Below are 12318 nucleotides of genomic sequence, written 5' to 3'. Positions count from 1 at the left end.
CTATTTCCTTTTCCATCCGCGTCAGGTTTGGTCGTCCACTTTCAGTATTAATACATAAATGGAGGTTTGATTGGTGGAATTAAAGACACGTAACCATCTATTTCTCGATTTACTCTCACTGTTAGATTTATAGTGGTGGTGGAAAAATTGGTCGAAAATTTTCATGGAGGTTCGAATTAAAAACGAATCTTTGATTTCCTTTCTTCTCGAACTTATGTTTCAGGATCGATGCTTGTACGTTCTCGAAGAGCGATTAGACTAGATTAATCTATTTAAATTTCAAACTAGAAGAGATTATCAGAATTTTAATTTTTTTTTCTTTCTAATTATTTTAACAATATTAAATTATTCTAAGTTAAGTCTCTTAAACATTACGTTTAAATATACCAAGATTTCTAATCGCTCTTCATCATGCTGATATAACGCCAACGAGAATAAAACGATCGTTTCGTAAAATCGTTATCCCACAGATGAAGGCAAAAATCTAAAAACTAATGAAACTCATCAGCGAACGCAAACGACAGAACAGATAAGAAAATAAGAGAACGCGTGGAACGTATCCAGTTGGTGGAATAAATGATGATTGACCAACTTTATGCGCTTCTTAACTATATAGTTGAGCAGATTTCTGCAATCTGAAAACCTCTAAGTCTAAAGTATAAACCTTTTTTGCAATTCAAATTATTTTCCATGTGTTTACTTTTTATCTCGAATTTTATATTATTAATTGTTGCAAATGCAGCTTTTATTTATAATTTCAAACGAACAAATATCTTATCCAGTTTAATTGCATATTATAATCCGACAGTCACAATCGTCTTCCTTCTTTCAACTATTAGAATATCTTTCAATAATTAATTCCTGGCAAAAATCACTTCTAACTCAAAAAACAATCTCCTTAATGCATCATTTATCATCATAATCCATATTATTAGCATTGTGTACTTCTTCATGTGCATTCCGTACATTTTTTCCATAATTAAATTTTGCACAAAATCTTCGACCTTAATTCCCAAATGAGAGAGATTATCGTCTTTTCGAAGTTAGGTTAAAACCACGGAGCCATCAGGCTTATGTTAGACCGATCTTAGGGTTATGATACCCCTCTCTTTTTTCTTTTCCTTTTTTGCGAGGGACACGTCGTTACCCCGAATCGTCTTTTCTCGCGGGCTTAAATCGTGGGCTTTGCTTTCCGCTACCCACGCATTATCGCGATGGAATGCGATGTCTGTCGTTCGCGTTGGCTCGACAGACCCGAGGCACGGCTTCTCCTCGAGTTATCCCTCTTGGGCCGCTTATTACGGCCGCGTACCGATTTCCACACGTGCGATCGCGTTACTTCATCGGTGCATGTGTGCTGCTCCACGATTAATTGCGCAAGTTATGGACACGATCTTCGTGGATCTTTCTATTGGCTCATTCCTCCGAGCAATTTCGAGAGAATGAGATTTTCTTCCCGTAGAAATTCTATGTTTGTTCATTCTTTTTTTTTGGGGGGCGATTCTTTTGAATTTTATTCCTGAATTTTGTGGGAAAAGATGATGAAAGGGATAAAATTTTTTCTATATCTTATGGAATAATTAAGTTCAGTACTTAGGTAATAAGCTTTCGAGGGTTGTTGAGTTGCTGTTGGATATTTATAGTCATTTTCAACGCAATGTTTACTTAGTTAAGATAGTTTCGAAATTAATTTTCATTTCTTCCCTCGTTCGTATCTTCGCTTCTGTTGTAATTTATGTTGAGGTACGAATAGTTAATTTAGATCGAAATTTAGAATCCAAATAAGTATTAAAAAATAATTTCAACTGAGTAAATAGTAGAATGGTGTCAAGTTTCTTGAATTCAAGTTATCGAAACTGAATTCCTGCAATCATTTGATCGTTCGATTGATAAACCAGATATTACCGTGAATTTGTTAATTTGTAATTCATTAATTCTGGATTGGAGGCACGTTAATAAGTAAATCTTTTTTTACTATAAATCTAAATTGTAATTAGAAGATTAAAAATAAATAAATAAATAAATAATTGGATTCATAGAATGATCGAAGAAAATTTAATTATTTTTAGATTTCTGAATATTCTTTTGACTTTTTGTAATATATAATTCGTAATTATAGAATTACATCCGTGATTACGAAATATCTATATATTTTATAATAATGATGTTCATTGAAATAGAATTGATCTGTTCGTCGAATTCATGTTAGCAGCACGATAAAAATATGAACCTGTTACAAACATTTAGTACAATAAATTATGCTCAGTGCTCGTAAAACGATCGTACGAACTGTGTTTCTAAATAATCGATGCAAAATTATTTGCAGAGCATTTTGTAAATTTTCTGGAAGAGATTGATTCGAGATAAAATCGACGAACAGAAATCGGCCAATCATTGTGTTACAGAAATATAAAATTCTTTTTTTCGCCTATTCCAAATTATGTTTCGTTGGAAAAATCGGTTCCGATCAAATCGATAAATAATAATTACGCGTCACAAATGATGAATAATAAGATTAAACAATTGTTATCACTCACCATTCTGATGTAAGTGCTTATCATCTCGGTTAATTGTGGAGCTCTGTTGGTGTGCAGAGGTAGCCTGACTCCTGACGCAATTTGCATTACACAGACACCGATCCGTGGAGAACTAACCGAGACGATTTCCTCTAAAGGCAAAGTTTCCAAAATCACTAAATCGCCGTTCGGTGTACGCTTGATGAGTCTAAGACCGTGATGAGAGATCGCCACGTGTTGGGTTTCTGGATGCTGAGGACCGATCTGAATAATGAAAATAATTCAAATTAAATTATACCTATGATTGTTCAATCAAAATGTGATATATTTTGAGAGACAAAAAAGAAAATGGCGCGAGAAATAAAAGAATCGACGCGAGATAAAATAATCTAATAGTTATTATACGTAGCTTTCAACGATTTTTTTCGCTCCTTAATGCCTCGAAGACAGGCCGAGATTAATAATAATTCCAACAATGGAGCGATTCTAATTTAACCATTTTCTTCTCGCGACTTTCCTTTCGGGAATGCCACGTATGATTAGCCATGTATAAACACCATACACGATAATTATTCACGAGCACGTAGTCACAATTGACTACGTAGAACGAAAGGAGTGTATCGAGTTCAGTTTCGAAATTCACTTTTATCGAAAAATTCTAATTCGCTCACCGACACTGGGAATATCCTGGCGAAATACAGTGGCCATTGTTTGGCCATGTCAACCACGTTCTTTTTAATGGTGATCTTGTGCTGAGTACTCTGCAGATTGTCGAGAGTGACGCCGTAATTGTCCAACATCTTGAGCATATTCTGCCTGTCCTCCTTCGTGATGCGGATACTGGACGTGGCAAGCACGTCATAAGCGACTTGGCAAAACACGAGATGAAGAGCCAGGGGGCTGTTCAACGTTTCGTTGGGCGCGAACACTTCCTTCTTCACCCTCAAGGTCCACGTGACCCTGTTGTAAGTGAAGTGAGCCGTGGACGTTTGCGGATAGAGCTTCGTGTTCACTACCTCTTGGACCTTCTCTATTTCCGGCTTCTCGGCAGGTGGCAGCACAGGCCTGAGAAACTCGGGCCATTCCTCGATCTCGATCCTCTCCATTTTGTCAGTACGATGGGTGGACGCGACGCTCGATCTCCTGTCGAGATCACGATCCAATTTTTTGAAACTTTGACGAGCGGCTGCGAACGATTCCCTCGTGTTCGGCATCAGGCCAAAGTCTCTGGACGAGGGCATGCCAAAGCTGTCCCTGGACTTCGGGGACACGTCCCTCGCCATCCCGAAGGGATCTCTCTTCGAGCTCGTGTTCTCGAATATGTCTCTCGCGTATTTCGGATCGAAGATGTCGGAATTCAGGTCGCGGCGGGAGTCGAAATCGGAACTTCTGTCCCTCGCTGAACTTGCCATGTCCGTACTGTCCTTCCCATAAAAGTCTTTCGACTTTGGATCGGACAATCGTGATTTGTCGAAGTCGTTTCTGTACTCGTGGCTCTCCCTCAGATGCTGCTGGGACGCGAATATGTCTCTGCTCTGGCTGAACATGTCGCGTTGGGTCTTGGAAAAGTGGTCGAACGCCTCCGAATCCGGGGATGTTCGGAATGAATCTCGAGTCTTCGGCTCGACCGGAGCTGGAGGCGATCTGGGTTGCGGTACTCCGGATTGACTGAGGAATATTCCAATTAGGATTAGATAAAATTGAATTAACTTTCCTTATTTTGATAATATCGTTAGAAACGAAACAGAAACGTGTCGTATATATATATGAATTAAAAATAATAAGTTGAAAATTAGCAAAAGAAAAATTAAAATTAGAAAACAATTAAGTATCGACAGAAAAGAATACCTATTGCTGTACATGCTTCCACCACGAGGACTGGGGGGTTGCGGAGGTGTGACCGGAAGCGGAGGTGGCACAGGCCTCTCCATTCTCTCGATCTGAGTCCTGACTACTTGCGCTTGAGTCATCATGTCGGTCGTGCCTTTTGAAGTCACGCTTTGCGTGTCATCGGCCGTTGACGCGTAATCATCCCATCTTCCCCCTTTCGAAAATGTCAAACGGTTTATATCATCGTTTTCCACTCATTTTCCAATCGAGTCTATAAACACTTAGTTAGCTAGTAAGAAGAATTACCTAATTGCTGTTCGAGAAGAAGCTTTCTATTGTCCTCCAAACGTTTCACTTTACCGTCCTCGCGAGGAAGAGCAGGTTTCTCGGTTGTCTTCGTTGATCTCACGCTGTGATTCGCTGTTACCTTTTCCAATCTCTGCCTCATCTCCGAGCTAAGCTTCAACTTTCCTATACTTCCCGGGGACGGCCTCTGTGCACCTACCTCCAACGCGGATCTAGAGAAGGTATCGATCATTATACAGAGCTTTAAATACAATATCTTTGATTTGATTCTCAACGGGAACAATTTCAATCGTACTTGGACTTTTTCTTTTTCTTTTCCCCCTCCTCCTTGTATCCGTTCTCGTGTTTGGTGACCGGTGGAGCATGGCCAGCCACTGCCTGCTTCTCGTTCGTCTCGACGATATTCTCAATTTCGAATTCCTCCCACTCGACGCCACCCTCTGTGCTCGGCTCCCCCTCGCCTTGATTGTATTCTTGATATTGGGGTGTAATTTTTCGTTGCTGTTGCTGTTGCCGCATTTTGAACTCTATGAAACTGTCTTGGCTTTGATTCTCGTTCGAGTCGCTAGGCGGAGGCCATCTGAGATAAACAACGAGAGATATTGTCATATATTGTGAGATAATTTTTCAATTTTTCTTTCGATTATTCATATTCACCTCCATTTGCCAATTCGAACTGTCTTTGCTCTCCCATAAGGATCGAGGAAAGGCCTCGATTCGGACGGATCGTGAGACTCCAAAGGTGGTGGCATAGGTGGCGGGGGTGGCACACCCTTGTTGTTGCTCGAACTCGACAGATTACTATCCAAACTGCTCTTACGATTCTTCAATTCGCTCAACACGTTGGTAAAGTTACTTTGCACATTGCTCTTGCTCGAAGGGCAAGGCCTTTTTGCGTCTACCGCGCTCGATGATTTCTTCGAGTCGGCCACTTTTCTCTCGACGCTGACCTTCCTCACCGCGTATTCCACGCTAGTCTTCCTAACGATTTCCGAATTCTTTCGAGGTGGGCTTTGAGATCGATGAATCTGAGCCTTCACCGTCATCTCCTGTCGCTGATTATTGGTCGAAGACGCGGGTGCACCTTGCTTCTCGGTCGACCAAAGTTCACCGTCCTCCGGTTCCCTGAACGAAACCTATTCCAAATTTTATATTTTATTCTTCTCCAAGTTTGTTCCATTGGAATGGATTATTACACTTCATTTACTAATTTGTAAAAATTTCTAAATATTTTTTTCAATTATCATAAAGTTTATAAAGTATATTTTACAAAGTATGGCGATTTACAAACATGCTCGAAATGATATTATTTCGTGCTCTTGTATGTACAGTGTTGTGAAACAATTGTAGACTCGATAGGATTTTTTAAATGTTTTACATAGGAGAAAAGTGAATACAAGTGTATGAATTTTTGAAAATGATTTCATTCAGTTATTTTGGATCAACACGAACTTCTAATATAAACGCAGTAATTACAGATTAATCTTCGTATAAATTGACCACTCATTGTCCAGTTAAAGAATTCATTTAAAGAATTCAAACTCGTAATTGATCGTTCTTCTGTTCATCAAAGTATTCGACGAGTACTTGTAAAGTATTCGAATACCCACATTCCTCCACACCACTGTACAACTCTGATATTTGCGAATCTTTCCCATAACCGGTTAATATTTTATTCAGCGTAGCGTGTTACAACGTGTTCAGAGATACATTTCAACGCCGAAATTAAATAAATCGGATTGAAATGAAAATTTCGATTGAAATATTGTCGAACTTCGAAATCTGTTATAACTTCGGAGAGAAAGAAATCGATCGTTTTAAATTTTCCCCCCCAAAAAAAAATTACAGACAATTTTTCAATCGAAATTTAACGATTCTTTAATTTCGACATTAATTAGCTATGGGCAAAAAATTCGTGGAACATTTTTTTTTTATTTCTTTCGGTAATAATTTTCTCTATTATTAATTAAATATTTTATGATTATAATATCAAAAACTTCGTCTTTATGATATAATCATAAAATTTGAACTAATAATAGAACAAATATTTGCAATAAATAAAAAAAAGAAAATTTCCACAAATTTTCTTTCCACACCTCGTATCAGATAAATCGTATTAATTATCATCCAAGTTATCGATCGACAGATTTTATTCGTTAGATGAATATCATTAGATACCTTGGAGTAGCGTCCAATGGAATCATTGGGCCCCATTTGGGCACCGTTTTGGGGGGCTGGGGGGACAAGATTCATACTGGAGGGGCCTGCGGACAACGCCGTGCCCTGGAAACACACACCCACGCCGCGATGCGGCTAAGAAGCCCACAGGATCGTCCAAAATGGACGTGATATATATATATATATATATAAATATATATTTTTTTTTTTTGCTATTTTTTGGATGATCGCCAACACTGTCACACATACATTTCAGTGTACAGTGTTGCACCGATCGTGTTAGTCATTTAGTTATAATGTGATCGTGAATGTGACGCACGAAAAATGACGGCGTATCCATGTGAGATGACATTTAACATGCAATTCTCGGTTTATTTAAATGTTACGACATGTCCGTATTATTGTGCGACCAGGTAAAATTACGCGTGTATACGTGTAAGGAATTTGATCGAGTATCGAGTAATGGGTCTTGTTTTGTACACGTGTGGTGATTTCGTGTGTTTTATCTTCTTTTTAATTTTTACGATTAATTTTCTGGGACAAGATTGAATTATCATTTCGTGTGATAACGTAATAAAATATAATAAAATTAATTTTTATTAGGATATCCTCTTTTAACAAAGTATCGTATTAATTGGATAGTTTATAAATCGAATTTAATTGAAATTAATTTTTTTAATTTAGAATTTTTATGCAACTTTTTAATAGGAACTTGAAATAGAATAATATTTCAATTTTGGATATTTTATGCATTTTCGATATGGAAACAATAGTCTGATTTATTTATCACAACCTAGGAAAATTAGCATTAAATTTCAAATATATATATATTTATTAAATCTCATAATTATATAAAATGAATTATATAAAATTCAATTATCCCAGAAAATAATCGAAAATTCTCGCGTCCCACGTCATTGTCACTTTATTAATCAAGCGTCGAATAATTTCTCACCGGTTGTTGCGACGAGTTTTGCGGGCTCTGCACGAGCAGTTGTTGAAGAGCCTGATTCTGGGCAAGCAATTGCTGTTGAATCTGTATATTCTGGGCCATGGCACTCTGCAGGAAGGCTCGTTGCAAGTTCTGCTGGTAAGCCATCATGTCGTTGCTCTGATTAGGGGGTGAATTGGGGTACTGAGGAAGACTCAGTCCTTGCATACTGTAGATCGGTATGGGCATGAAGCCGGGCCCCATGTTCATGCTCGTGCTTTGAGGAGCCGGCACTTGTTGTGGTGTGCTGAACATTGGCATCATCATGGGGGGTGACATCATCCCCGGCGTAATGGCACCAAAGTTAAACGTCGCGTTCTGATTAGGTATGTCCATGTTTCCACCACCTTTGATCTTCTTGGACAATTCACTCGCTGTGATTCCTTCCTTGCCTCTCTCCTCCCTCGTCACGCTTTCGATGAATTCTTCCACGGTTCCCACGGAATCGTCCAATCTCTTCTCGATGATTATGGCACCGCTCTGGGACCTGTCATCCTTCGTGCCTTTGATACTAGCCGCGAGGCTTCTCGCGTCCGACAACTCGTCCAAATTTCCATCCAGAACCGGCATGAACAATTCGTCCAGGAACTGGTCCACGTCTGAAGCTTGACTAGGCACCCTGACACGTCTCACGTGAGAGGCCAGGGAAGGAGCTTCGCTCGTGTCGGACATGGCCGATGATTTCACGCCGTACTCGCTCTTCTCGATGTAGGCACGACTCGATTGGCTGCCTGGCAACGCTCGTTTGCCTTTACGAAAGTGTATTTGGTTACGCACAGAACTTGCAATCTTTGGAATTGGGGATATTCACGATAATAACGATGAGTATAATCTTAAATAAGATTCTGATATGAAAATGGATAAATTAATAAGTTAAATTTATTTAATTTTTCAGCCTAGAATTGTTTTGCTGTTAAGTGTGAAAGAAATTGATTGTGAAGGGAATGAATGAATAAGAATCAGAAGTTTGAGATTGCTCACCAGGATATTGAGATTTGATGAATCTTGTCTGTGATCTGATGTAACTGCTTTTATCATCCTCAGACCTTCCGGTTTGACTAACCGATTGGATATCAGGATATTCAAAATCGATGGTCAGATCTTCCTCTTCGATGTTTGGCTCTGTGGTCCTCGTTATTCTGCTGTACTTTCTCTCTTGATTTATCTCATTCCTTGTCATGTATTCCACGTTACTGACGGCCGACGTCTCGCCAATCCTTTCCAGACTGTGATAACGCTCGTTTAATTTGGACGAAGATAATCCAAGATTAGCCAGTTTCACCGGAGGTGATACCACTTCTGGTTGAAGCAAGTTGTCCAAGCTGCGACTACGTTGTTTCTCTTTCTCGAAGTATCTGTCGTTCAAAGCTGATTTTCGAGATAGGCCAGTCTCTGTTGTGCTTTCCAATATTGCCTCGTGAGATTGTTTCCTTACCTTGTGAAATGAAGAAATATTTGAAAAACGAACGGTAAATAAAATTCAAAATTTGAATCAAATATTAAATCAAGTTTTTTTAAATCCAAAATTCTAGAAATTCAAATCGCCATTTGTCTCTTTTTCAAAGGACAATTTCTTCGTCGAGAAGGAATTCTTTTCGAGATCAATTTTAAATAAATTCGTTGATCCAATTTACCGATGGCTTGGTCACAGGTGGTTGCGGCGGGGGGACTGCAGGTCTCCTCGGCGATTGAATTTCCGGTTCGACGGGTTTATCCATAACCTTGGATACTGGTTTCCGCTCAAGGGGCTGGAACGTTTTCAGAACCGGTGGTTCTATTTCTTGTTCCAGCTCACGAATTATATGCGCGTGCTAAAATAAACCAGAGGGAATTTTATTACACCATGGAGGAGGGGGGATTGTGAGGCACATACGATCCAACTCACCTCTCTCTTTTTGATCGGTGGGAAACTGTTCTTCCGTTGCTCCAAGAACATGTGTTTGGCAGCGGGGAACGCCGGTGCTAGTTCCATTTCTGAGATCAAATCTAACACGTAATCGAAACCGTTAGTCTCCGTAACGATCGCGTCTGGTCCGTCCAATTGATTCCACAAAGTGATTGTCCATCCAGAATTGTCCACTCCGTGATTGTTGACAGCCAGGTTGGCTAATTCTTCGCAGGTTGTCCAAGAATCCACCGCGCAGGTGACCGTTTCGCCTGAAGATAATTAACAATTTATTTAATCTAACCAAAGTTTTATTATTTTGAAAAAAAGAATATATTTATAGTTTCTGTCTGAATTGAACAGGAAATGAAAATATCAATGGCACGAGTGGTCTCTTGAATTTTGAAAAAAACAAGATGGAACAAGATGTTCAAGAATAACGATTAAAGATATAAAGGCAGAGAAAGTAGATCTAATTTTCAAGTTAGATATTTTTCAACTTTTCACTTTGGAAATTTCTTGATTGAAAAAATATGGAATATATAAATCGGGTATAAGAAATAGCAATTCTGATCAACGAAGAATTCGATTCGAAAAAGAATATCAAATTTTAAATACAAAAAAAAGAGAAGCCAAGCTTAAGCATTTCGTATATATACATAATTCAAAAGTGAAATTCACCGTCGTAAAATCCAACGCTCAAAGCCATGTTAACTCGATTTCTGTTCGCTCTCCACTCCAACACGCACGGGGGATAATTCCTCGGCACGTGATGAACGATTTGCTGATTGTTGCTCATTATTCTGAATATCGTCCTTTCCCCTTGTAAAAGTTTCCTCTGGCAATAAGCCTTGTAACCATCGTACGCGTGGTCGGACACGTATTTCAAAAGATACTTGAACAATGTAGAACTAGGTTGAAAAGCTGATAAACAATTCGATAACAACAGCCAGCCTCTCTCCTTGTTCGCGTCATTCTCGTTCTTCCACGTTTGATTTGCCAATTGGCAAAGAATCTCGTCCCTCAATTTTTCATTCACGATCCCTTTATTCACTATGTAATCGCCCAACGCTTGCTCCCTTTTCCCGCTCAAGTTGTTCTCGTTCATGAAGCGAAGGATCATCTTGAAGATCATCAACGAGTCCGTGTAATCTTGATCACGGGCCTTTGCCAGGAACGGCGTCTTTATGGGTTCCCGTTTCATGCCGAAGATGTGGCTTTTGAAGTAAATGTTCGTGAATTTGGAGAATTGGTGCTGATCAATGTCGTTCGGCAAAGTGTGATTGTGGTGCGTAGGTATCACTTGACCGACAACTTTTAATAGATTTCTCTCCGTGTGCGTTGGCTGCCAATCTGTTCGAATGTAAATTTCGTATTAATTTGTGATATTAAAATCGAGGCGAAAATAAAAAGAATATAAACAGAAATCAAATAGATTCCATACATTCCAGGATAATATTGATTGTTGAGAAATAAAAAATTTACTCGAGGATTAGATTATGGAAAAAATATATACGAAACGAAGTCAAATGTAAAATGGTAATTATAAGATTAAAAAAAATATTGGATTGGATTGATAAATTAATATTTTGTTACGCACCATCGAGTTTACTGTAAATGAAGGCAAGTTCAGCAGGAATTTCCAAATGATTAACACCGGCCACGGCTCTGGAAGTTCTTTCTTGCTCCTCTCTTTGCTGCTTCGCCTTGGCTCTTTCTTTGCTCGCTCGTTCGATCTCCGCCCTCTTCGCCATTTCCTCTTTCAATACTTTGAACTTCTCACGCTGTTTTTTCCCCCTATATATCTTCTGCGCCATAAGTACACCTTTCTTCAACGACTTGAACTTTTTCCTCTCGCGATAACCACGATAAACAGCTTGAATCAACACCGTGCTCCGTGAAATATTCAGGAATCTTCTTCTAGCTAGGAATCCTCTCGTGTATCTGATGCATGGATAATGGGATAATTAGATTGCATCGAATATCTTTGATTAAAAATTATTTTCGAATTAAAAGTTAAAGAAAATAAATGATATTCTGTATTAGCGTAGCTATATTTAAAATAAATTTATATAATTCCAATAAAAATAAGATCTTGGAATTTGTCACTTGGACAAAAATTTGATATAAATTCTTTCGAAATTTCAATTTTTGAAGGATTTTTTACCTTCTGAAGGATAAAAATTCTTTTTAAAAGATCTGAATACCTTTGAACAGTTATGGCAGCCCTTTCCAAAATCAGAGCTCTATTGTATTCCAAAGTCCTCTCCAAAGATTCTCTCAGAAATACTCTGGTGAGGCCAAGTTGATATTGGGCTTGCGCATCCTTGGGCGCAGCTTTGTCCAAAATGATACGACAAAGTTCCTTGTTGGGTGCACCTCTAGGCAGGTGCGTGGAAACGAGATATCTGTATCTGTCCACGAAATGTCCAAAAAGAAGTCGGACGGGATAACCAGTTTTTCGAATGCGAATCGTCTCCAACATCCCTGTGTACCTTAGTTGCTCGAGGACGCAAGGCATGTCGAACTTCATTGGCGCTTTCTCCGTGTTCGGCTTGATGCATCGCACGAACCATGGATTGCATCTGGAATCACGATCGACCGATTAAAAA

At 39.0% G+C, this 12318-nt stretch overlaps 2 protein-coding genes across 6 annotated transcripts in view; one reads left to right on the top strand and one right to left on the bottom strand.

Annotated features, from left to right (window-relative positions):
• LOC108003135 (uncharacterized) overlaps positions 1-12318 on the top strand; it is a 188929-nt gene that overhangs the window by 25113 nt on the left and 151498 nt on the right. The gene's annotated exons all lie outside the window — the stretch shown is intronic.
• Positions 1-12318, bottom strand: part of LOC108003125 (unconventional myosin-XV) — a 69916-nt gene that overhangs the window by 32163 nt on the left and 25435 nt on the right. For 2 of the 4 annotated variants that reach the window (XM_017065227.3, XM_028669365.2), the window contains 14 exons: positions 11914-12291; positions 11307-11650; positions 10388-11059; positions 9707-9978; positions 9456-9632; positions 8803-9256; positions 7786-8570; positions 6831-6935; positions 5310-5788; positions 4948-5232; positions 4653-4864; positions 4365-4560; positions 3188-4184; positions 2538-2780 (listed from right to left, as the gene is read on the bottom strand). In XM_017065227.3, the coding sequence (XP_016920716.2) occupies positions 2538-2780; positions 3188-4184; positions 4365-4560; positions 4653-4864; positions 4948-5232; positions 5310-5788; positions 6831-6935; positions 7786-8570; positions 8803-9256; positions 9456-9632; positions 9707-9978; positions 10388-11059; positions 11307-11650; positions 11914-12291 (5599 nt within the window). The remainder of the gene's footprint in view (positions 1-2537; positions 2781-3187; positions 4185-4364; positions 4561-4652; positions 4865-4947; positions 5233-5309; positions 5789-6830; positions 6936-7785; positions 8571-8802; positions 9257-9455; positions 9633-9706; positions 9979-10387; positions 11060-11306; positions 11651-11913; positions 12292-12318) is intronic. The other 2 variants (XM_062084206.1, XM_028669366.2) reach the window with 1 other exon arrangement.

Source organism: Apis cerana, linkage group LG14 (assembly GCF_029169275.1).
Source record: "Apis cerana isolate GH-2021 linkage group LG14, AcerK_1.0, whole genome shotgun sequence".
In the NCBI taxonomy this organism is placed as follows: domain Eukaryota; kingdom Metazoa; phylum Arthropoda; class Insecta; order Hymenoptera; family Apidae; genus Apis; species Apis cerana.
The sequence above is the reverse complement of the archived record's forward strand: the minus strand, read 5'-3'. Positions and strand labels throughout refer to the sequence as shown.